Raw genomic sequence first — 21,855 nt, 5'->3', positions numbered from 1 at the left:
TCGAAAATGCGGCTTCATGCTTTGTGTGGAGAACATTTACCTCTTAGCATAACACCAAAGGCATAAAAGTTTCTTAGACATGCAAGGTGTTTATTTCAGGCATAAGGAATTGTGCATATTGTAACATCAAGTGTTTGCTTGAAAACTCGTCAATGTAAGCGAAAGAATGCTAGCCTGGGTAACCACCACACAATTTAGTTCTGTAAATGACTAGTATTCAGATCTATACACCGACACAACACTGTTGCACAGCTTGAAGTGGTTTTATTCAACCTGTGTAGAAATGAAATTTAGCTCAGGCTGTATCCATGGCTTCAGCATCTGTGTGTTGTTTCACAACCGTCTCTTCCACTTCAATGGGAACTACTTTGGTTGACAAGACAGCAGATGTGCCCTTCTTGAACTTGTAGCTGAGGTGTCTGTGAAAGGATGGGACAAGGAACAAAGAAGGTTGGCCAATAAACGATATGCTGCAAATTTAGCAAAACAAATAATTTAACGAAGTAACTGTAAATAACTTGAATTTATAAGAGCACTCTGCACAACAGCAGCGGTCATAGTCATGCAGGCTTACTAGTATATGCAAATTAGGCTAATCAAAATATGCATTGTCTTTTTCATTAATACCACCAGGAAAGTAAAATGCTTGGAATGACACTATAGGCCATGTGTTCTTTAAGTGCATTTAAGAGTAGACACCTATGCTTTTATGACAAACCGCTTGTAACCCTCTTCCAAATTACAGTTAAACCTGCTTATAACGAACCTCCATATAACGAATTCCTGGATATAACAAAGTTTTTCTATTCCCCACCGTTACTCCATAGAAGCACACGTATTTGAGACCTCTATGTAACGAAGTGGCAGCGGGAGACCCCCTCGAAATAACGAATTTTCCCCGATGACAACCTAAAGATTTTGGCCCAAATTTTGTGATTTTTGCGCGAGCAGCAACCCGAAGCACCTTCTCCGCCGCGACGGAATGCGAAGCGGCGGCGCCGTGCTTGGCACGCTCGAAGGCACGGCGACTGCGAGGCAAGAGCGAGCGCACGTGTACGTGCGTGTGAGAGGCGGGCCTGCATCTCTCGACCCGGCGAACTTGCGGCCGCGGGCGTGACCTTTCCCCCTCCCCTCAAACGTGATCCCGCCACTTGCTGCAGCTGGCCTAGCCCGCCAAGCCGGCACGCTCCTTTTTGCCAGAGAGAGAGAGCGCGAGAAAAAAAAAAAAAAAAAAAGAATGAGTTTTTTTTTTTTTTCAGCGCGCTGGCAGTGCCACTTTTTGGTTACTGTGCAAGTCTCTGCGCTTCACTTCGCTAACCTGACACTAGGTGACACTACTTAAAAAGAAAAAGAAAAAGGGGGAGCTGCAAGCAGCGCCGGCAGCGCTGTTGGCGCTGTGGCTTTCTGCATTCTCCATGTCTTTCTTTGTTTTCTTCGGTACGAAGCCATTGTGTTACTCGCTCTTCGTTTCCGACGCCTCGCGCTTGTGCGAACCGACACACGGCCATGCATCCAGTACCCGTTGTGACAATCCAAGGATGAGTGCTTCGAGGAAGAAACGCAAGGTACTGACTCTTGACAAAATGGCCATCTTGGACGCCATTTCTGGAGGCCAAAAAAAGAAGGATGTAGCTGCCAAATTTGGCATCGCAGCTAGTTCTTTGTCGACAATTTTAAACGCGAAAGATGCGATCCACAGCGCTGTGGAGCGTGGCACGGACAGCAAAAAGAAGAAGTTGAAGTCGTCAACATACGCCGACGTCGACAAAGCTGTGTTCACATGGTTTATGGACATGCGGGCACGAAACGTACCCACCAGTGGCGCTGTTTTGCAGCAAAAGGCAAGGGATTATGCTTGCATCCTGGGCTGCAATGATTTAAAAGGCAGTAACGGGTGGCTCGAAGGTTTTAAACGCAGGTATGGGATCGTCGGAAAAGTGATCAGTGGCGAGTCCTCCTCTGCGGATAGAGATGGCGCTGACTCGTGGATCCAACACAAACTACCGGGTATTTTGGAGCGCTACAAAGCGTCGGATGTGTACAACGCTGACGAAACAGTGCTTTTCTACGATTTGCTTCCGAACAGTACCCTTACGCTTAAAGGCAACGTCTGCCACGGCAGTAAGCAGAGCAAACGTCGTTTGACTGTGCTACTGTGCACAAATGCAGACGGAAGCGACAAGCGAGTTCCGCTGGTCATCAGCAAAAGCACCCGACCTAGGTGTTTCAAAGGAACCCACAGGATGCCCGTAAAATATGTGGCGAACACGAAAGCCTGGATGACGCATGACATATTTAGTGAGTGGCTGACGGATTTCAACAACGACGTCAAGAGGCAAGGACGCAAGATTTGTCTGTTTATAGACAATTGCACTGCTCACCACATAGAAGGGCTCGAGCTCTCCAACATTGATCTGGAGTTTTTACCCGCGAACTGTACATCGCTCATTCAGCCCCTTGATAAAGGTATTATTAACAGTGTCAAGTGCTCATACCGTCGGCGACTAATCCAAAAACTGCTCCTGAACATTCGTCTGCAGCGAGATACGAAGGTGGACATTGTGCAAGCAATTGAGATGCTTGAAGCGTCCTGGCGAGAAACAAGCGCTGAAATTGTTGCGAATTGCTTCCGCAAGGCCCGAATCTCAAAAGAGGTTCAGGCTGAGGAAATCGACGCCGGAGAGGAGGAGCCTTCATGTCCGCCCGATCTCGCCGAAGCTTGGATTTTGCTGCACACGAATGGAGGAGCCCCGGATGATATGCAGATTTGTGATTTTTTATATGCGGACAACTGCGCTGTCACAACTGAGGAGATGACGGATGAGGCTCTGGCAGAAACTGTCCGAGACCGCAGTGACGACAACGGACCTTTGGAGGACGACTCGGCACACGCTTTGCCCTCCCCGAAGGAGGTGCTGGACGCCATCGACCTTTTGCGCCGTGCTGCGGGCTCGCTGGATGACGACGGAGCAGCATTGTGTTCATTGATGTCGTATGAACGGTCAGTGCTGCTGTCCATTATGAACAAACAACAGAGCAAAATCACGCAGTTTTTTACCGCGAAATAAATGTTTTGGGTGAGTCCTGCCGTCAGTGACTTTTTTTCTTACTAAAGCTCTTTTTTCGAATTTTCGTGCTGAACCTCCATACAGTCGAGCCTGACTATATCGAACCCGTTTATATCAAATTATCCCGTATATCGAACAATTTCTAAACACGGTAAATTTACATTGAGAATGTATAGCAAAAGTTACTGTTACATCGAACGAAAATAGCAACGACAACCCATATATCAAACTCCATGTGCCTCAAAAGTGCCCCAGCAAGTTGGCTTTCCTTCACGGTGGCGGGGAAAACTGCCGGCGCCACCCTAGAAAAAGTGGTTTAGACCCGGTTGTGCACTGGCGAACACCCCCCTGCAAGAAATGATCCTGGCCCGCTCGCAGCGCTTACAGCCAATCAGAGGCCGTCGTGCTTTCTCCGAGGCGCGGAGGCGGTAGAAGTGAGCGCCATTTTTTCTTTATGCTTGTGCGCCTGCTGCTGCCTGTTTTCCTCGAGTCCTCATTCAGCGTGGTCCGTGCTGGTGGTGTTGCCTGCTGGTGCTCTGTGAACTTTATTGGCGCGCTGTCGTCATGGCTTGTGCAAAGAGGCAGAATTTGCGGTTCGCCGCGAAACTCGAAATCATAAATCGGGTCGAGCGCGGTGAAAAGAAGTCCGACGTCGCCGCCGCGTACAAAATTCCAAGGAGCACCTTGAGTACTATCCTGAAGAACAAGGCAGACATCAGGGCCCAGTCGGACAAAAGGCCAGGTGCCCGTGGCGCCCGACGTGTGCGCACTGCTGTGTACGAAGATGTTGAAGCGGCCGTGTACAAATGGTTTGTGGACGTTCGGTCGCGAAACATCCCGGTGTCCGGCCCTATGATCGAGCAGAAAGCCAAGGACCTTGCTTTCCTGCTTGGCAGGAAAGATTTCCAAGGTGGTTCAGGCTGGCTCCAACGGTTCAAAGAACGGCACGACATCGTTGGCAAAGCTGTTACAGGTGAAAGCAGAGCGGCGGACCTGGACAGCATAGACAAATGGCTCGAGGAAAACTGGCGAGATATCGCAGCAAGATATCAAGCCCAAGATATCTTCAATGCGGATGAAACCGCTCTATTTTGGCAAATGTTGCCAAACAAGACACTTGCGTGTCGTGGCGACAAGACTTGCGGCGGCAAGGCAAACAAAGCTCGTGTGCCCGTGCTGTTGGCAGCTAATTTAGACGGATCGAAAAAGCTTCGACCTCTGGTTATCGGAAAAAGCACGGCACCGCGGTGTTTTCGAAATGCAAATGCGCTGTCGCTTCCAGTTACCTACCGAGCAAACTCAAAAGCGTGGATGACCGGGGAGCTTTTCGGCAGGTGGCTATCGTCGTGGAATGATGATTTGGTAGGCGAAAATCGCAAGGTGTGCCTGCTTGTGGACAATTGTTCATCGCACCTTCAGCAACATCGAGCTGCGTTTTTTGCCCCCAAACACTATGTCTGTACTGCAACCACTGGATCAAGGCGTTATACGTGCACTGAAAGCCGGCTATCGGAAGCGCCTGGTGGAGAGGCTGCAGAACCTTCGTGTCGGCAGGGAGCTTAAAATCGACTTGCTCGGAGCTCTTTCTATGTTGAGTAGATCGTGGGCAGATGTCACGAAGGAGACGATCCAGAACTGCTTTAGGCATGCCGGCTTCCGCATGCCTGGTGATGACACCCCAAATTCCGATGACAGCACTGAAGACACCGCAGGTGTTTCTGCCGAAGTTTGGAGCGAGCTGGCAGAGTTCCCGGGAGCAATCGACGGATCGACATTTGACGAGTTCGTCAGTGCGGACGATGATGTCGCCATCATGGGTGAGCTACAAGATGAGGACTACGTTGCAGACGTCGTGCCGACCACGAGCCAAAGCGACAGCAATAAGGAAATTGACGATGGCCCATTGCCTACATCCTCCGAAGTGATTAGTGCACTTGCGTTGGTCCGGCGCTATTGCGTGAATGTGGAAGGTTGCGGTCTCAGCTGCTCCGACTCGTTGGACAACGTGGAGGCGTGCGTGCTGTCGCAGGCAGCGAAGTCGTTGACACAGAAGAAAATCCAGGACTATTTTGTTCCAAAGTAGGGCACGCAAGTAAGCCACCATATTAATAAAGTACTTTTTTTATTGTTATGTGCCTTTGTGTCTAAATCCTATAGCGGGCCTGTATCGAATTATGCCATATATCGAACTAATTAACGTTTTTTGGTGAGTTCGATATACCCGGGTTCGACTGTATAACGAAATCCTCTTTATAACGAAGTTTTTCGGGAATTTGTCAATTTCGTTATATCCAGGTTTAACTGTATGTACAATGAGGAAACGCACTGCAGCACTCCCATACATGGACACACACGTTAACTACTGGCACTTAATCCTTCATAAACGCCTCGCAGCAAGTGGAAGATGTCACCAATTTGTTAGCAGTTTAAAAGCACCCCCGTCCTAGACTTTAGGCACGTATGAACTTGCGCTAGCTACATAGGCCTTTGGTAGTATATATACATAATCTTGGCATCCCCAACACTTCCCCTAAGTCCTACCGCATGATTTATGTGCTTGGTGAATCTGATTGAAAGTATTGTTTGCCAGTGGCAACACAATAATGCTGTGTTTCAAAAGCCTTTTCTGCACCAAATAAGTAATACTGTAGGCTTGACAATCAGTGATGAGAACTAGGAGCACTGCAGCAATTAACTAGCTGTCAGCAAGAAAAACGAAGTTGCTCCTGTAACTTACCGTTCACCCTTCTTGTTTGCTTCCTCATAAGGGCGTGCACGAGTTACTCCTTCACGAGTAATGACAACTATATCAACATTGCCGCCTGATCCCAAGTCGTTGAAGATACCAGCGGCAATAGCATCTCTCACCAATTTCTTTCCATCTTCCAGCTGTAAAAGAGTACACACAATCAACAGCTTTTTCCAAAAGAATATTAGTAGCATGTTTTCTCACATAAACCACTAAAGGAGAGAAAGGCAACGACGTGAATTTTGCTATGGTTTCTGTCCTAGTCATGCATTTCAACAGTTAATTCAATGGAGTCGAGAAAGAAGTGTAAACCCAACGTCTTGGGCATAAAAGTAATAGTAATTAACAGACTCGGCACTGACACCTACAACGCCTTGTTCACAATCCCATAGCGGAGCTGAAAAATTTTATCAGGGTGAGCAATATGTGTGCACACTATGACCTTCCCTGACCAGAGGAGCATTCCTTTAGTCTCCATCTTAAAAGGCACTAGAAAAGATTTCTATGAATTAGATTAAAGTTTGGTTAATCCAGACAATGGCCTATGGGTCAAAACTAGCCTTGTGCGAATATTCGAGCACTTCGAATATTCGAACGAATAATACAATATTCGAAATCGCTACGATTCGAATTTAAATTATTGAAAATTCCGAAGTATTCGAAATGAACAAATAGGTGTATATTAGTCCGCTTATAACCCCCCTGTAAAGGTTGTTTCACTGCAGTGAACGGGTGCTATGCCGTGAATACACCTTTCCAGGAAAAATCAGCACTGTCTGCTTGTAACCTCCTGTAAAGGTAGTTTCACTGCAGTGGAGGGGTGCTATACCGTGAATACACCTTTCCAGGAAAAATCCGCACTGCCGCGAAGCTCCACTTCAAGGTTAAATGAACATATTACCCTCACATCGATTCATCATTTTTTAAGTTTAAAAACTTGTTATACCGGCTTATATGCTCCAAGTATAGTAAATTTTAAAACGTAACATACTTTACATGTTACCATTTGCATTCTACCGAAAGCCAAATCTTGCTATTATTCAAAGTTCCTTCCACTTCCTTTGAACCAAAAAGAATGACATCTGGACATGCCTTGTTACAATTTTAAAATAACATTGTGCAGGTTGGTTGGGTCATGACAAATATGCTAATTTTTCTTTATAATATGTGATATATACATTTCGAATTCGATTCGAAATTATTCGACCAAAATCACTATTCGCTTCGAATTCGCTTCAAACCTAAAATTTACTATATTCGCACAAGCCTAGTCAAAACCTTTGTTCTTTCAACCCTAAAACTGGCCATTGCCAGATAATTAGAACTTGACCAGTTTACATGCACATGCCTGGCCCGAATGGTGAAAATTGCTGCAGCATCTGCCTTGGCAGTGCCGGAGAAAGTAAATACATCCGACAGAAATTATCTCAACTGGCACTAATCTTCTGTATGCACATGTCTTTCTTTCTGGTAACCAGTGGGTATTAAAGGCTTGCTGGTTTCAATAATTTCAGTTGTGAGTCAGTGCTCTGTGCGTTTTGTGTGCCGTTTTCTCTGTAGTGTCATACACGCTTGCAGATCATCATCATCATCATTATTAGTGCAAACCTGCACTAATAACCCTGTATTATTCTTTCATTCACAGTCACCTGAATTACTGCATCACGTCGTGGGGTACAACTTATCCAACACATATAGCACCGCTACAACATTTACAAAATCAGGCCATACGTATAATAACGTTCAGCTCATTCAGCTACTGTGTTTCTGACATGCTCCATAATCACAGAATCCTTTCTCTGCATAGCCTTGTTAAATACAATTTATGTATAGCAGGGGTGAGACGGCTGAAATCGATATGGGAGCAGTTTTGGGAGCAGCAAAATTTCAATTTAGGAGCAGGAGAACCTTGTTTGGGAGCAGTTAGTGGCATTTATTATGTCGTTTTTGGAGCTTGAAAAAAGATTTGTAGCAACTTGGAGGAAGAAATGCACATTTTAATCGGCTTAGAATACACATAACGTTCAAAGAGCCTTTGGAGAAAGCTTTTTTTTAACAGATTATTGCCAGGTATGAAGTTTTTTAACTAGTTTCACTTTACATTTGAAAATAAAAAAAGAAAAAAACATCACATTTTTCAAATAATAAAAAAAAAACTGATTGCACAAGAATTGTAGTCACATAGCGGTAGGTCTTTGAATGGTCAATGAACGATTCTTACTAGCACGCGATTGCGGCGATGCCTTCACGTGTAACATCAGGAAAGAACAAAAGCGGTATGGCGGCCACCGATGAACGCATGGGGGGGGGGGGGTCACATATGTCAACTGCCGATCTTTCGGACGCCCGATTTTCCGGACATGCTCGAAAATTCGGACACTATCGCGGCACCGTCACCAGCCCCATAGACGTCAATGTATAAGAACGTCCGAAATTTCGGACGCTGAAACTCTTCGGTGTCCGATTTTTCGGGACTTTCTGCCCGAATTGTGGGTCCGAAAGGCATTAATTGGAGCCCTCACCTCTGCCGCGTCAATCATCTCTTAGGTTTGAACCAGCGCGTACGCGAGTCGATCTGTGTGCGACAGTAGCAGAGTCCGAAAGTCAGCTTTGCCGCATTGCCGAAGCGTTATGGGGTGAAGCAGACCAGAAATTCAAAGGGGCCGCTATCGCGGCGCCGTGCGGATAAGCAGCGGAAATGCATGGAGGCGTGATGGCGGCAGCTGACAAACGCGCCGGTACGACTTAATCGCTGACAACCCTTACGATAAGCATCTTCAGTTAACTGCTCGGTAGTGCACGTGGCCTAGCGCAGTTGCATGCGTACTGCACGCATTTAATAGGCGAGAGCCCAAATGCGCCGCGCCGCCATTCCTGCTGCGTCTTTGTGCGAGACCGCTAAGTGCGCCGCATAGACGCGTTGCCTTCGCGGACAAAACCAGCTCGCCATTGCAGCGCCCGTGTGCGGTCAAGAACTAAGTGCGCATCACGTACCCTTTCATGATAAATGCGTGCGTACGATACAGCAACAGTAACGTGACGGCGTCAGTTTAGTTGGCGATGTACTGCACACAACTAGAAACGATCGGCTTGATACGGCAGCAAATGCTGCGTATCAGCGGCGATTCGGCGATGTGTGTGCGCATATGCGCACACGCATCGGGGAATGCCGGACGAGTCGTCCGCTCTTCCACCACAGTCTTTGTGTTCCGCGTCATCGTTTAGAAACGCTTCATGCGAGATAGCCGTAATCTATTCCGCGCTTTGCAGTTATCAGCGGCGCTCATCACGAGATGTAAAAGTGGCGGTTGGCACGTACGTAGTTAAGCGGGGTTCGCGGCAGGTACCGAATGTATTTGCGAGAGCCTGGGCGCGCACTAAAATGCCTGATAATTGTACTGGGAGGCATTAAAGCTATTTCGGACGTGGCTGTGGCGATTTGACCGCTTAAGCGGAATAAAAAAGCATGAATTTGTTTTTTCGGACTGCCCGATTTTTCGGACGATTTCGCGGTCCCTAGGGAGTCCGAAAAATCGGCAGTTGACTGTACTTACAACCACTCAGAGGCGATTACCACAGCACTATGGAAGCCTCCATTACAAAGGCGCGTAGAAGGACACGCTTGGGCGCGTTAACATGTTCTGCGAACGTATCCCTGGCGCTGCTTCTAAAGTTACGTTTTCCCATGCTGAAACTGATGCAGGCTTGAAAATTCTTGCTTGCGGGGTCGTTTCGGCGCAGTTCGGCGCAATTTTTGCAATTTTTATGCTTTTGGAGCAGCTTGGCGCAGGAAAACGGAATCGTATCAAAAATGCGCAATATGCGCAGCTGTCTCACCCCTGGTATAGTGTTATTTAAACCGATGAGCAACCCTCCTCCAGTGAACATATTTCCCGAAGCCATTCTAGTTAACACCAATCGAACAAGGTTCGCAGCTAACAATAATTTATTACTGCCATTAGTCCATACTAATTATGGAAAACACTATGGATATTTCGCGTCATTATCGATTTGGAATAGCCTTCCTCCTAACATTAAGCAGTCTTTATCACTAGCTCTTTTTAAAAAAACATTATTCTCATTTCTTCTCATACATTAGAATTATAAAATGTATATTATATTCACTTCTCATTTGTGTACTTTTCGTACTGCCACAGCTCTTCATCTTTTTTTTTTCTTTTTAATCGTCCCATTATTCATTTGGTCAATGTTTTTTGAAAATTTCTTTTTTACTTTGTTGCATTTTGTAATTTTTTTATTTTTTATAGTTTTTTAAAATGTTTTAAGCAGTGTTCTTGTTGTACTTATAATTGTTTAATTTTGAATACTTGTAGTTTGTATTACATTTTCTTGTATAACTTTTACCACGTTGTTGACATAGTTGCATTTTACTTATACATCTCTCACACATTTTTCTGACAGGAGGTCCCCCTTCAGTCAAATGCTCTGGGACCTCCTTCTGTATACTTATGTAAGCATGTATGTTTTGTATGAAAGTAAATAAACTGAAACTGAAACTGATCATCGGCCTGACTGCACCCACTGCAGGGCAAGGGCCTCTCCCATGTTCCGCCAATCGACACGGTCCTGTGCTTGCTGCTGCCATGTTATACTTGCAAACTTCTTTCTTTCTAGTCACCAGTGGGTAGGGGCTTGCTGGCTTCAGTTGAGAGTCAGCACTCAGTGTGTCTTGTGTGCATTTTAGAGTGCAGCTCTTAGGTGCCCTTAGGGGGGGCACGGGCCCGGTGGGCCACCCCCTGGCTGCGCCACTGCCTCGCTTCGGTTCCCGGCGGATGCCTCAACCGTGCCGCACGGAAACGAGCGTCTGTGCGTGTAACATTGGCCGTTTGAAACTATCACAGAATGTCTACTACAAGTACAGTTGCGAAGTGCCCACTACACCATAATTATTCCTTTTTCAAATCAGCGAAGGACCCAATATCAACCGTAAGGCAACACACAAACCTATGCAGCTACTCACTTTGTTGGTGCTTTTGCTGATGATGATTAAAGAAGTCTGAGCGCTTTGTAATGGTTGGGCCTTTAGTATACCCATTCATTGTACAATTCACATGTTTTGACGTCTGGCGCGATTCTATGCTTCTGCCACGCAATATTACATGTGTTAAGGGGGGAAGAGGCACTTTGACATGAAGCATCTTTTTATTTAAGTTAGGATGATGAAAACTTCAGTGAAAATTTCAAAACTCTGTATCTTCAGGAGATTCCTCCCACTACATGACATTCATATAGTGTTTTTTTCCGAAGCAGTTTCAAGCAATGGCGTGGCTCTGTAGTAGAACACCTGCTTGCCACACAGAAGGCCTGGGTTCGATTCTGACTTGAACTGAAGATTTGTATTATTTATTTTACTTGCATCTCTCTCAATTTTTAGCTCACAGACAACGCTGATTTTTCACTCACAACCGACGACGCCGACACTGACGCCGAAGTTTCTGCGAAACAAGCTCTTTAACGCTATCGCGTTAATACTACTTCACAAAAAGCTGCAAAGGGATCACATACTGCCATGTCAGGTTTCCAGTCACGCTCAAAGACGGCCATTGCAGCCAAAGATCCTGAACCCATGGTCACATAAGGAAGCCTATCTGTAGAACCGTGTGGGTGAATACTGCAGAGGACACCACCAGTTATATCCACTCCCCCGAGCACCAGTGCAGCACTTATGTGGCCCTGGTATCTGTGGAGATAACAGCAGCACCAGTGTCATACAACATGAAAATTCTCAAAGGTACACTTTATGAGGTTTAGAAGCACAAGATCCATCTCAGAATGATTCTCCACTATCCTCAACACGGTGTACCTTACAAATCATGAAACCTGTCACAAAGACTGACTGCCCAACTCGTAGCTACTAAGCCATGTTACAATGGTGTGCAGTCCGACAGGTACAGCCATAACTTGCAGTACAGGTAAAACGTTGCTGTTGGTACTACTAAAAGCGCATGAAAATCTCACAGCAGTAACTATTAAAAAACAAAGGGTACTGTGAAAATTTCAGATGTTTCCTAAAGAAATTAGATTTAACTGTTGTAAAGAGGATGACAAGGTGTGTTGCTGAATATACCATAAGTTCCAAGCTTTTTTTTTTTTTAAAGGGCGAGAGACATGGTAGATTGCAATTTCTGACCAAAAAAACATTTATTCATGTGCTCGCGTGGGCAGTATTCTGAAACAATCTCTCTGGTAACACTTTCAGCTTTTACGAGATTTGATGAGATCAACGCCAGATTCGTTCAGCAGTTTCTGGCCCGCTATCTTACTACGGTTAGCACTGTGCTAATCGTGTTAAGACTGCTGGCTGGAAACGTTGATCACACATGCCAACGTGCCAGGTGCAAGTATAACAAAAGTGTTGCTAAAAGTAGTAGTCTCAGAATGGGGTCCCTGGTGGTGCTTTGGCAACTAAAAAATTGCTCATAGCAATCATTTTTAATGTTATCCCTCATAAAGGTGTCACCGCACAACAGCACAGAATTGAAGGCCCCACATTTTTGAAAACATTCTCAACCTTAGAAGCTATTTTTCTTAGTATGAATTTTTTCACCAAGGTTCCAGCAAAAATTTTTTCTTATGAAATATGAACTTGTCTTGATGTTTTTCTGGGGAGAAATTCTATGCAGAATACTACCACAGGCAAGATACATATCATCAACGAAATGACCACAAGAGCACGAAGTCGTAGGTGGAAAAATAGATATATTATATATGCACAAAGTCACAGAAGTTTGCTAAGAAATGCTTCGCATTTAATACATATTACAATAATTTGCTTTCATTAGTTTAGAAAAACTCTAGATGAACATTTCTATGGAACCTACTGAAACAAAAAAGTGGTGCCGCAGTAGCATAACCTTTCTAATAAGAGTTTTAGTTTGTCCACAAACCTCTCAAAGTTAGTGTATTTCCGGGTTACTGTAGCCATAAATGCGAGTGGCTGGATGGATGGGTGGTGCCATGTGGTCGTGCAGAAATCGACCATGCAAGCTAAAACTATTATTGCAGTAACCAAAGGTATTCTACTTCACAGGTGGTATAAATTTTCGGCAGCAGCATAATTATGAATGTGTTGCCTTTTTAAAGTTTTTTGTCAAGAACACTAGACTAAGACAAACAAACGTGTCTGTAATTATGGTCTAACAAAGTGTCGGAAGATGTTGATACTATCATCCAGTAACAAGGTACTCGCTCCGCAAACGCATTTTCGTAAACTATGACAATGCTCACCTAAAGAGCATCTGCTTCAACATGCGGTTTGCTGTGCAAACAGGCACAACACGTCCGGTTGCCAAGCGATGAAGCTCTAGCTGCGATGATATCATTCTTGTTGTCTTTTCTGTGTCGGCAGCAGTACCAGCACCACAGCAACTGACCAGGAGAGAGTGCAAAGTGCATTCATAATAGTCACGTTCAGGTGCCTTGTTGAGCCTTCTGACCAAAACCTAGCATACATTCTAGTTTCTTGGCAAAACACAAAAAAATAGGGCAGGAGGAGAAACAAGGAGAATGTCTCCTTGTTGACACAAACTTCTGCACAAAGCTTGTATGATTTGCCATTGTGACTTGTTCGCTGCATTTGTGCTGCTGAAAAATATACCTCAAAAAATTAAGTGCATATTGCAGAGGTGAACCTACAGCACCAGCTTGGCTTTCGTAACTGTTCACAAAGTCTTGGCACAATAAGTAATTAAAGAGAATTCATACAGCAGTAAATGATGCAAATACAATGACACCAAAGTACAGGATAACCAACGCAAGCTGAAATATGCAAAGCAATACAATGAAAAATAATAAATAAATAAATAGTGTGAATTTAATTACTTAATCTATCCTTATATAGAAGCATTTTCAACTACCTGCCGTAAGTCAAAAGCAGTTGCAGTGAATGACATGACAGTTCCAAGTTTTTGACAACTTCAACCGCCAATACCTCTCAACAATCACTGGCGTCAATAGAGGTCGAGGGTTTTAGATAGTCAATGACAGGTGACGATGGAGGCTGCCACTGAGAAAGTGGCAGCCTCTATTGATAAAAGTGCACCATTCGGAGATGAAAAATTGTTATTATCAAATATCTGTGCTTTGTGTTTTAGCTTGATTCACCAAATATGTTTTGTTATTCTGTAGTGGACGTGCATGCGCGCGCACACACACACACACACACACACACACACACACACACACAGTTCAAAACAATAAGCTCTAGCTCGTTGCAGGACCCCATTAAATGGCCAAGTGCCTTTTAATGAAATAGTTGATTCTTTACTGACGAAATACTCCCTCCCCTCCCATCAAAAGAAAAAAGCTGTAGCATGGTAACTGCTTTATTTATTGTTATTTTTTTATTAGCTTCTAGATATCGCATCAGCTGATGATGGAGAGACCTGGTGGTTATGCATAATCCAGACCATGACCTCGGTGATTTTGTGCGTGGCTCAGGCACCACCAAACCTAAGCCCAGGCCCAATCATCATGCTGGTTTGCAACATTTAGGACATACCATCATTTCCAGAAAGTGGTAATGGTGGTGTGTCAGAGTTTTGATATTAAAGACATCCATTTTTGTGGCAATTTTATAATACACCCACTTGTGCTTCAATTACAAAACTTTGCAGAAGGCGGCTCTACATCTATACTATCTGAAACTAGGCTTTTTGCACGGTCCAAAGTTTTGTTGCAGCTGATGTTTTAATGAGTAGGAAGAATAGCCTACTATGAAAGAGCTTTGTAATACTTAAAGAGAGACTGATCACTTCAAAGTACTTGGGACACACACACACAAACAAACAACAAACACACACACACACACACACACACACACACACACACACACACACACACAAATCGCTAAAGTGCCCTAACGATGATTTCATGCAGGGTGCACTCCTCACACTAACACGACTTTTTCATGCATTCACGTCACCCAGTACTGGAACCAAGAAACATTACGCAACCCTGGAAAAACCAACGGGCTTGCTTTAGCATGACGCCAACAATCACTGACCCAATGTTCCTGACTTTAGTAGGCCTACAATAAAATAGTACAGCCATAACACGATTCTGTGCAATGCAGTAAAACGATTGGCACCGAGGAAAACACTGAAGCTAACCTTACAGCGGAGCTTACATATAGACAACTCAATCATCACATTCATGTACAAGACACCTTGCCACTGTAGATGATATTCCAAGCAAACCATACTAGATATTGGGGGCAAGGTAGTGGATCTTGTCGCAGTTCTTGTCCGCCACAAACCCTCCAGCCGTGGCCCGAGTGTCGGCTCCGAGGATTACCCCGTCCTGAAGAAAGTAAGCACATCACGTCAATTACATTACGCGTAGCGGTGGTCAGAGAACCATGAGTAGAATATACATTACCTTGAACACTATACCAGCAATAGTTGTGCCGGTCTTTGTTGCCTTGGGCATCGGTATCCCTTGCGATTGCAGGAAGGCATTCCTAGAAAACATCAAAATTGCAGGAGCTTCGCGCACAAGCTTAAGCGAAAACGACGACCTTTTGGTCTTCTTTTGCTAAGTGTACAATTATCGCGTGCATCACACAACGCAATAAAAGCGAAGTTAGAAGAGAAACATGCTTTCTGAAGGAAATGTGTCGAATCATGCTAGTTACGAATGCAGTCGAAACAAACGATTTCAGGCGCATTCATAATCTATATGTGCGCAAAGAATTTGCCGCAAACGTCTTATAATTAGGCTGGTGTCACTGAACATTTTGTTTTGTCTTACCTGCGACAATTTTCAAAGCAAAATCCCGAAGAAGGCTCGATGAGAGCGGCGGCGGCAGCAGCCATTTCTGACGGAGTTTTCTGTTTGTCATAGAAGGATGATACGATGATATAACAAGTTGAAGGGCCGGTGTAGCGCGGCCTCTAGTGGCTGGTACAAGGAGGTTCTATAGAACCTCTGGAGTGGCAGTCCCGGCCGCCGCCAACGGGAGTAACGGGAGCAAGTGAAGCCGCCGGCGGCCATGTAGCTAGAGGAAAAACACGGCGCGACCGCCATAGACGGCAATGGAATACGCGCGGCGCGCGCGTTGGTTTGCAGTCCCACAATCAAAAAATGAGATGGAAACTGCTTTAAACCCACGAACAGTTGCCTCTTCTCGTTTATGAAACAAATTATGTCATACTATTATGTCAGCTGCAGACTTTCAGAATAATCTGTTGTCGAAGTAATTACATATGTGTTACTAGGAACTGGGTTTTTGTGTTGTAACGGCGTCAGTGTTCAAGGGGTAACCACAAGCTAACGTGGAACGCACTTATTCTCTTTACATAAGCACACATCAATCACGCGAACATTTGGCCAGAAGGAGGATTCGCAAGCATTAACCTACGTGGGCGACGTGTGCCATCACGGCAAGCGCAGCGCGCACAGCCTCGAAACGAGGTAGCTCTCGCCCTCTCAGACTAGAACCTGACTCAGACTAGACGCATAAAAAAGTAAAGCAGCCGCGTCCTTCGGTGTTTCGATTTCGGTTTGGTCGGATTTCAAAAGAGTTACATCTTGCTTTTGCCGCAATTTTTTCTTTTCGTAACTATTTGTGTTGAAGCTACGTCAAGGAGGTAGAAACTAACAGGCTTTTGTAGATGCGCTGGGAAAGCAGGAAAAATTGTAGGTACAAATTGTAGGTGCCAGGCCGTCCTGCCCCGTTCTGTCGAGCAGCATTCTGCGAAGTGAATAGAGCAGAGGTGGTTGGTTGGTTGGTGTTCCTTGGCAACCTGGCGCAACCCATCGCGGGGTATCGGCCATGAAACGGGCGGCACCTTATTTTAGAGATAAAATTGTTTTACATTGGAGCAGAGGTGGTCAGAGCTGGTCGAGCTGGTAACCGTCCTTAGCTCTCTAACCACTTCTTCGACCGGCACGTTCCCGGGTAGAACGCTGCGCGCAGTCTTTTGGAAACATGTAACACGGATAATGACGTCATGGAATGTTGCGTTTGCCAATTCCTCGATAAACATCCATCAAATTCGATATCCATGCACCGGTAAATAGCATGCACGCCGTCAGTCTTGACTTGCAAGAAAACACCAGAAAGCTCGGAATTCTAAGGGCGTTCTGACTTTCTACTCGTACCAATATTGCCTCGGTACGTCCAGCTAGACTGCACCCACTTCGTGTATACACTTAAAATCACGTACAACGTCGTGTCAGCGAACATTTAAAGCGTAAAATTTTCGTCGCTACAACTGCACGCATGTATTACATGTATGCGCACCTTTCAAATTGTTTCCAGTTTAACAGCATGCACGAAAAACAGACAATCGTCAGCGAACTAAGTGAGGACACTTACACGTGAAAAGTGATCCCAGGCGTCTTCTTATTGCGATTTGTGCAGCCATAAGCGACGCACGAAGTCGCCATGGCCTCGGTAAAATGTTTAACTGCTTTACAAAAGCATGCCACCGTCCCCAAAGACAACTGCGACGGCGGGGCAACGGAGCGCACTCCGTCGTCTGCTTCCGAGTTTTTCCTTTTGCAATATGGCGGCGACCGGCTTCACTTACGGGGGCGCCACCTCCACTCCAGAAGAAATAGTATATAACCTCCTTGGGCTGGTATTACTTTTGAGTAGAGAGATGAGCCAGCATAGTGGGAAAAATTTGGCTTTAACTTTAATTAAGTTAATCATTGCGGGCGTGACTGTGATAGTGAAATTATAAAACGCGGGAGCAATTACGCGGGAGCAATTACTTCATTCAACTACGTTGTACTTCTGGCAGCTTCATTTCACGGTAGATCTTGAAGTTGCAAAATATTGCTGCACCATTTCGTTTTTTGGCTGGTATTTTTAAAAGCGAAATGTATATCTGAATTTTAAACGTAGCAAGATACTTTCGCATTCTTTTATTGTCCACGTGCAGCTGGCTGCAGCTGTGTTTTGTTCGCCTTCTCACATGGCGGGAACATAAACAAAGACGCAAAGCGCACATGTGAGGAAACAGCAGGTGTTTTGTGCCGCGCCGGGTGCACTGGGCGCTTGCATTACGGGCAGCGTGTTAATGGTGAGGCGTTGGGTAAGGGATGCAGTGAAGAATCGCAGTGGTAGACAGCACATATCTGATTTGTTCAATCGTCGTAAGTTTATTCGGTAACTTTTACCTTGGGCTTGGTCATCTTTGTTTGACTGCGCCCTCGTCCGCGCTTGTTGCAGTTTCGAATGCTTCTATCCAAGCTTTCTCGTGTTGTACAAGAACAAATTCATGTTTTTAGAAGAATTGGGAGCAACAGCATTTCGCGTGACACTTCTCAAGTGAAGCGCGCACTTGCATTTGTTCCACACCGCGTTTTATTATGGAGGGTCATGGAAACCCACGTCCGAAACCTGACACTTGTTGCGCGTCGAGTGCACCCGTGCCTGCAAGCTGTAACGCGGGAATTTCATTCGTCCAAGAATCTAATAAGTGTAGGTCTAAAACATGGCACCAGTCGTCAGGTAGCTGCAATGGCAGGCCGATCGAGCCGGACTTACAACTAAACGCGCATTGTCGCCAAACATCGCAATGTGTTGACGACCTTGGCGACCTCCAGACAGCGCTGGAAGCCGACAAGAAAAGCCTCTTGCAGCAGCAGCAGCCTCGTCAGAAGTTCGAGACAGTCGCGGACATGACTAATCGCTTTGTCCAGTTCTTCACGACGTTGCATCTGGAACGTGAGTGCACAGCCGGTGTGTTTATCTGTGCTGTTTGTCTGTCGGCCCAGAAGACTCTGGCCAGAATCCGCGAGGCAGTCAGGAAAGACCCGCAAGGTCGTCGTGTGGCTCTTAACAGCGGCAAGTTCATGAAACTTCTGGTGAAACTCTGTAAACTCGAGTCGCCTGGTTCGCCAAGTATCTGCACCGTCACTGACAGAGAAATGACAGCATTCTATGAAACACAGGCGTACCGTAAAGTTGTCGGCACAGTAAGCATACTGGAAGATGAGAAGAGTGAGGATCTGTGGAAGAGCATCCTCGGCAAGGCAGCAAAGAGTATTAGACCACTTACTTACGCGATCAGGTTCAAAGGTACTCGTATACCTGGCGGTAGCTCTTGCGTATGGGACAAGGACTGTTACGAACAGCCGTCACAAGGTATGCTCATGAGCCAACCGGAAGCTGTGAGTAAGGGGAACCCATACCCGGTGTCCGACCTTAAGACTTTGGATGTTATCCGGTGTGTAGATGCTCGGCATTTAATAGTCTATCGTACTAGTAGTGGCAAAGCAAGTGTAGACGCACTGAACTTGTTGCTGGCTGAGTTTCACCAAAACTTGACAAGTGGGCCTCGAGAAGATCCTCCAAATGTTGGTGACATTGTTGGCCTGTTTGAATCCAGGGATCGTTTGCTGAGAATGCTTGTTGTAGAAGTGTCTGAAGACAAGGCCGTAGTATGGTCCATGGATCAGGGCAATTTTTGCAGGCTTCGTTGGAGCAACCTTATTGATGTGTTGCCATCGTTCAGATGCTTGCCACCTGCAGTTGGTCTGGGTGTCCTCCCAGGCGAGTGACATAGTTCTTTCTACGCATGTATGATTTTTGTTGCATTTGGTTTCTTGCAGTCTGAAAGCTTATGTTTACAAAGTAAAATGACTTGAGGCTCATGAAGGGCCTTAACTTGTGAAATGCTAGTGGCAGTTTAAATAACAAATGGTAAGTTGGTTTCCGCTTATCATAACAAGATTAGAAACATGTGTATTGGGTTTGGTGTAATCAATACACCAACTTTCAATTTTATTTCATAAGGCCAAACCAGGCTCTTCAAAAATGCAGATAATGTACATGCCCAACAAATGTTACTGGTTTTGTTTAATTCATTCGTGGTGCAGTAAGGATGGAGGTGAGTGATATGACATATCTCGCCTTCATTCTTGTCTTTGCCTACTGTCAGTGTTAATATTGGCAACTCGCCCACTTTTGCTCATTGTAGTTCATCACTAAAGGAAGTAGTAGCATTTTTTTCATTGTGCAGCAAATGGTAAACTACTAGTATGTTAGCCACTATACCTTTCTGACATTGAAAATATAAATAAAATTGCTCACTGGCTTGCACCAGATAAGATTCAGACGTGTGTCCTTGGGTTTTTGGTATTGTTGCTGACATTATTAATGGCCTTTGTCATTGTCCCCTGTTGTACTTGCATGTGTAGTTTACTGATTTCAGTGTTGTAATTTTTAATGTTTATCGAGCTTCTGAAAGCGAACAATAAATTTCTCTGACTGACTGATTATTTCCTCCAGGTGTGATGTGCAACATGAAGGTAGTGCATAAGCAGCAGAAGCCCTGATCAAAATAATTGTATAGTTAAAGGGGCCATCCAACACTATTCAAGCTCCCATTTTTTACTTGCGGGTTGCGCAGATTGAAGGATGGAAAGATTAATGCAGCGAGAACGGCAGCGATAGGTGCACGCAGTCCGATGTTATTCAGCTTAGAAAACTTAAAAAAAAATAAAGAATGTTTACCCTCGACTCGATTTTTTCGGGGTTCACATACTCGCCACTGACGTTGCAAGGCCAATGGAATAACCTGAAAGGTCCTACGTCGGGGTAGCTTGCACATCATTGTTGCCTGTTCCATCCAGTGCAGCGATCACACCGTTACCACAGTAACAAACAAGCAGTGCTGTAGCCAGGGGGTGGCACACCAGGCCTGTGCCCCCCCCTCCAAAAAAGCTTTTCTGCCATGGAACACAGAGCACAAAATGGCACTCGACCACACTTACCTGCCCGGACCCCACGTCAGATCAAGGACACCCCCCTCACCCCCCTCCCCTCCCCCGAAGCAAATTTCTGCCTATGCCACTGCTGCAAACAATGTGGTGCCGCAGCCCCTGCACTCCAAGAATGAGGGTGACACCAATAACAATGTGCCGAAGTGAAAGACTTTCACCCTTTGAATGCTCTAACACCACTCACGAGTGCACAAGAGGCTGCTCAGGAGGGCACGCAGACAAGAATAAAAACTTTTGTGTAGCAAAAAACCTCGTGTGCGCATTTTTATATGCTCGGAGGCCACTGGCTGAAAAGCGGGCAGTGCCCCTACCGTGTTTACAAGTTGTTTTTTGTTTATGGCACTATCTGTTTGTGTTAGTATAAAAAGTACAGCAAATAAAGATTCCTTGAATTTGAAGGGGGATACCGCATGTGCGAAACGAGGCGCTTGTGAACATACACAAGCAAAAGAAAGATGCGAGAGAAGCCTTTCGTACCGACACCCGACCCGCGCAAGCAAAAAGCCAGAGGCAAAATAGCAGCCACTGGCCCTATTGTGTTTTGTAGTAGTCTTGTTTTTTTTTGCAAGTGTCTATTTACCGTATAGTGGAAAAGCACGCAAAAGAAAACCCGATAATAATATCTTTTTTGATGCAGTGTCTCGATCACTTCTAAATTATATTTATCCAATCATAGGCCTGTGCTCTTCTCCGTCATTTCCGCCTGCAATAGTTATGGCGAGCGCCACTACGCGTTGATGTGGTCGGCAGTGATGTAGTGATTTCAATGAGTGAGACAAGAATAAAAACTTTTGTGTAGCAAAAAACCTCGTGTGCGCATTTTTATATGCTCGGAGGCCACTGGCTGAAAAGCGGGCAGTGCCCCTACCGTGATAAATCTATTGATATTGGTGCTTTGACCTAAGCTAAAATTATCCCCAGCCACCATTCTATGCAGCCCGCAATAAGAAAAATAGGTGCTTCAAAAGTGTTGGAGGACCCGTTTTAGATATGCCACATATATCTAGAAACACCTTTGATAGGAGCTGTGGTGCAGGTTTCAATGCACGTAAGTTGTTTTAGTAAAAAGAATGTGAAGCTAAACAGATGGTAGTTTGCTAACGGCCTCAGTTTGTTGTAGTGTTGCAGGCTCACTTTAATTGTTTTTCACAATGTTCTAAACTGGGCATGCTCATCAAGTGGCTGGAAAGGTGTTCTCCAAGTGTGCTAGACATCAGATAGCTTATGTATGTGACATTCTTATACAGTTTTTTGTGTTTAGTCCACATTCTGAACCTT

General features: G+C 45.2%; 2 protein-coding genes across 2 annotated transcripts in view; one reads left to right on the top strand and one right to left on the bottom strand.

Moving 5' to 3' along the window:
* Window positions 1–262: 262 nt before the first annotated feature.
* On the bottom strand, window positions 263–15,684 carry LOC119395184 (proteasome subunit beta type-7). Its single transcript, XM_037662466.2, has 7 exons — window positions 15,589–15,684; window positions 15,217–15,298; window positions 15,041–15,138; window positions 13,066–13,206; window positions 11,344–11,518; window positions 5,806–5,957; window positions 263–419 (listed from the first exon to the last, which is right to left on the bottom strand). The coding sequence occupies exons 1-7, from the start codon at window positions 15,651–15,653 to the stop codon at window positions 296–298; spliced, it is 837 nt and encodes a 278-aa protein (XP_037518394.1). The 5' UTR covers window positions 15,654–15,684; the 3' UTR covers window positions 263–295.
* Window positions 15,685–17,798: 2,114 nt separating this feature from the next.
* LOC119395173 (uncharacterized) overlaps window positions 17,799–21,855 on the top strand; it is a 51,845-nt gene continuing 47,788 nt past the window's right edge. The window contains exon 1 of the mRNA XM_037662457.2: window positions 17,799–19,345. Coding sequence (XP_037518385.1) covers window positions 18,160–19,345 — 1,186 coding nt within the window. The 5' untranslated portion in view covers window positions 17,799–18,159. The remainder of the gene's footprint in view (window positions 19,346–21,855) is intronic.

The sequence above is a fragment of the Rhipicephalus sanguineus genome, chromosome 1 (assembly GCF_013339695.2).
Source record: "Rhipicephalus sanguineus isolate Rsan-2018 chromosome 1, BIME_Rsan_1.4, whole genome shotgun sequence".
Classification (NCBI taxonomy): Eukaryota; Metazoa; Arthropoda; class Arachnida; order Ixodida; family Ixodidae; genus Rhipicephalus; species Rhipicephalus sanguineus.
The sequence above is the reverse complement of the archived record's forward strand: the minus strand, read 5'-3'. Positions and strand labels throughout refer to the sequence as shown.

Coding starts and splice junctions, on each gene's coding strand:
- LOC119395184 (XM_037662466.2), bottom strand. CDS start 15,653: ATGGCTGCTGCCGCCGCCGCTCTCATCGAGCCTTCTTCGGGATTTTGC. Junction 13,207..15,040: donor TACCTTGCCCCCAATATCTA/GTATGGTTTGCT, acceptor TCTCCTGGTCAG/TTGCTGTGGTGCTGGTACTG. Junction 5,958..11,343: donor ACTGGAAACCTGACATGGCA/GTATGTGATCCC, acceptor ACTCTTTTACAG/CTGGAAGATGGAAAGAAATT.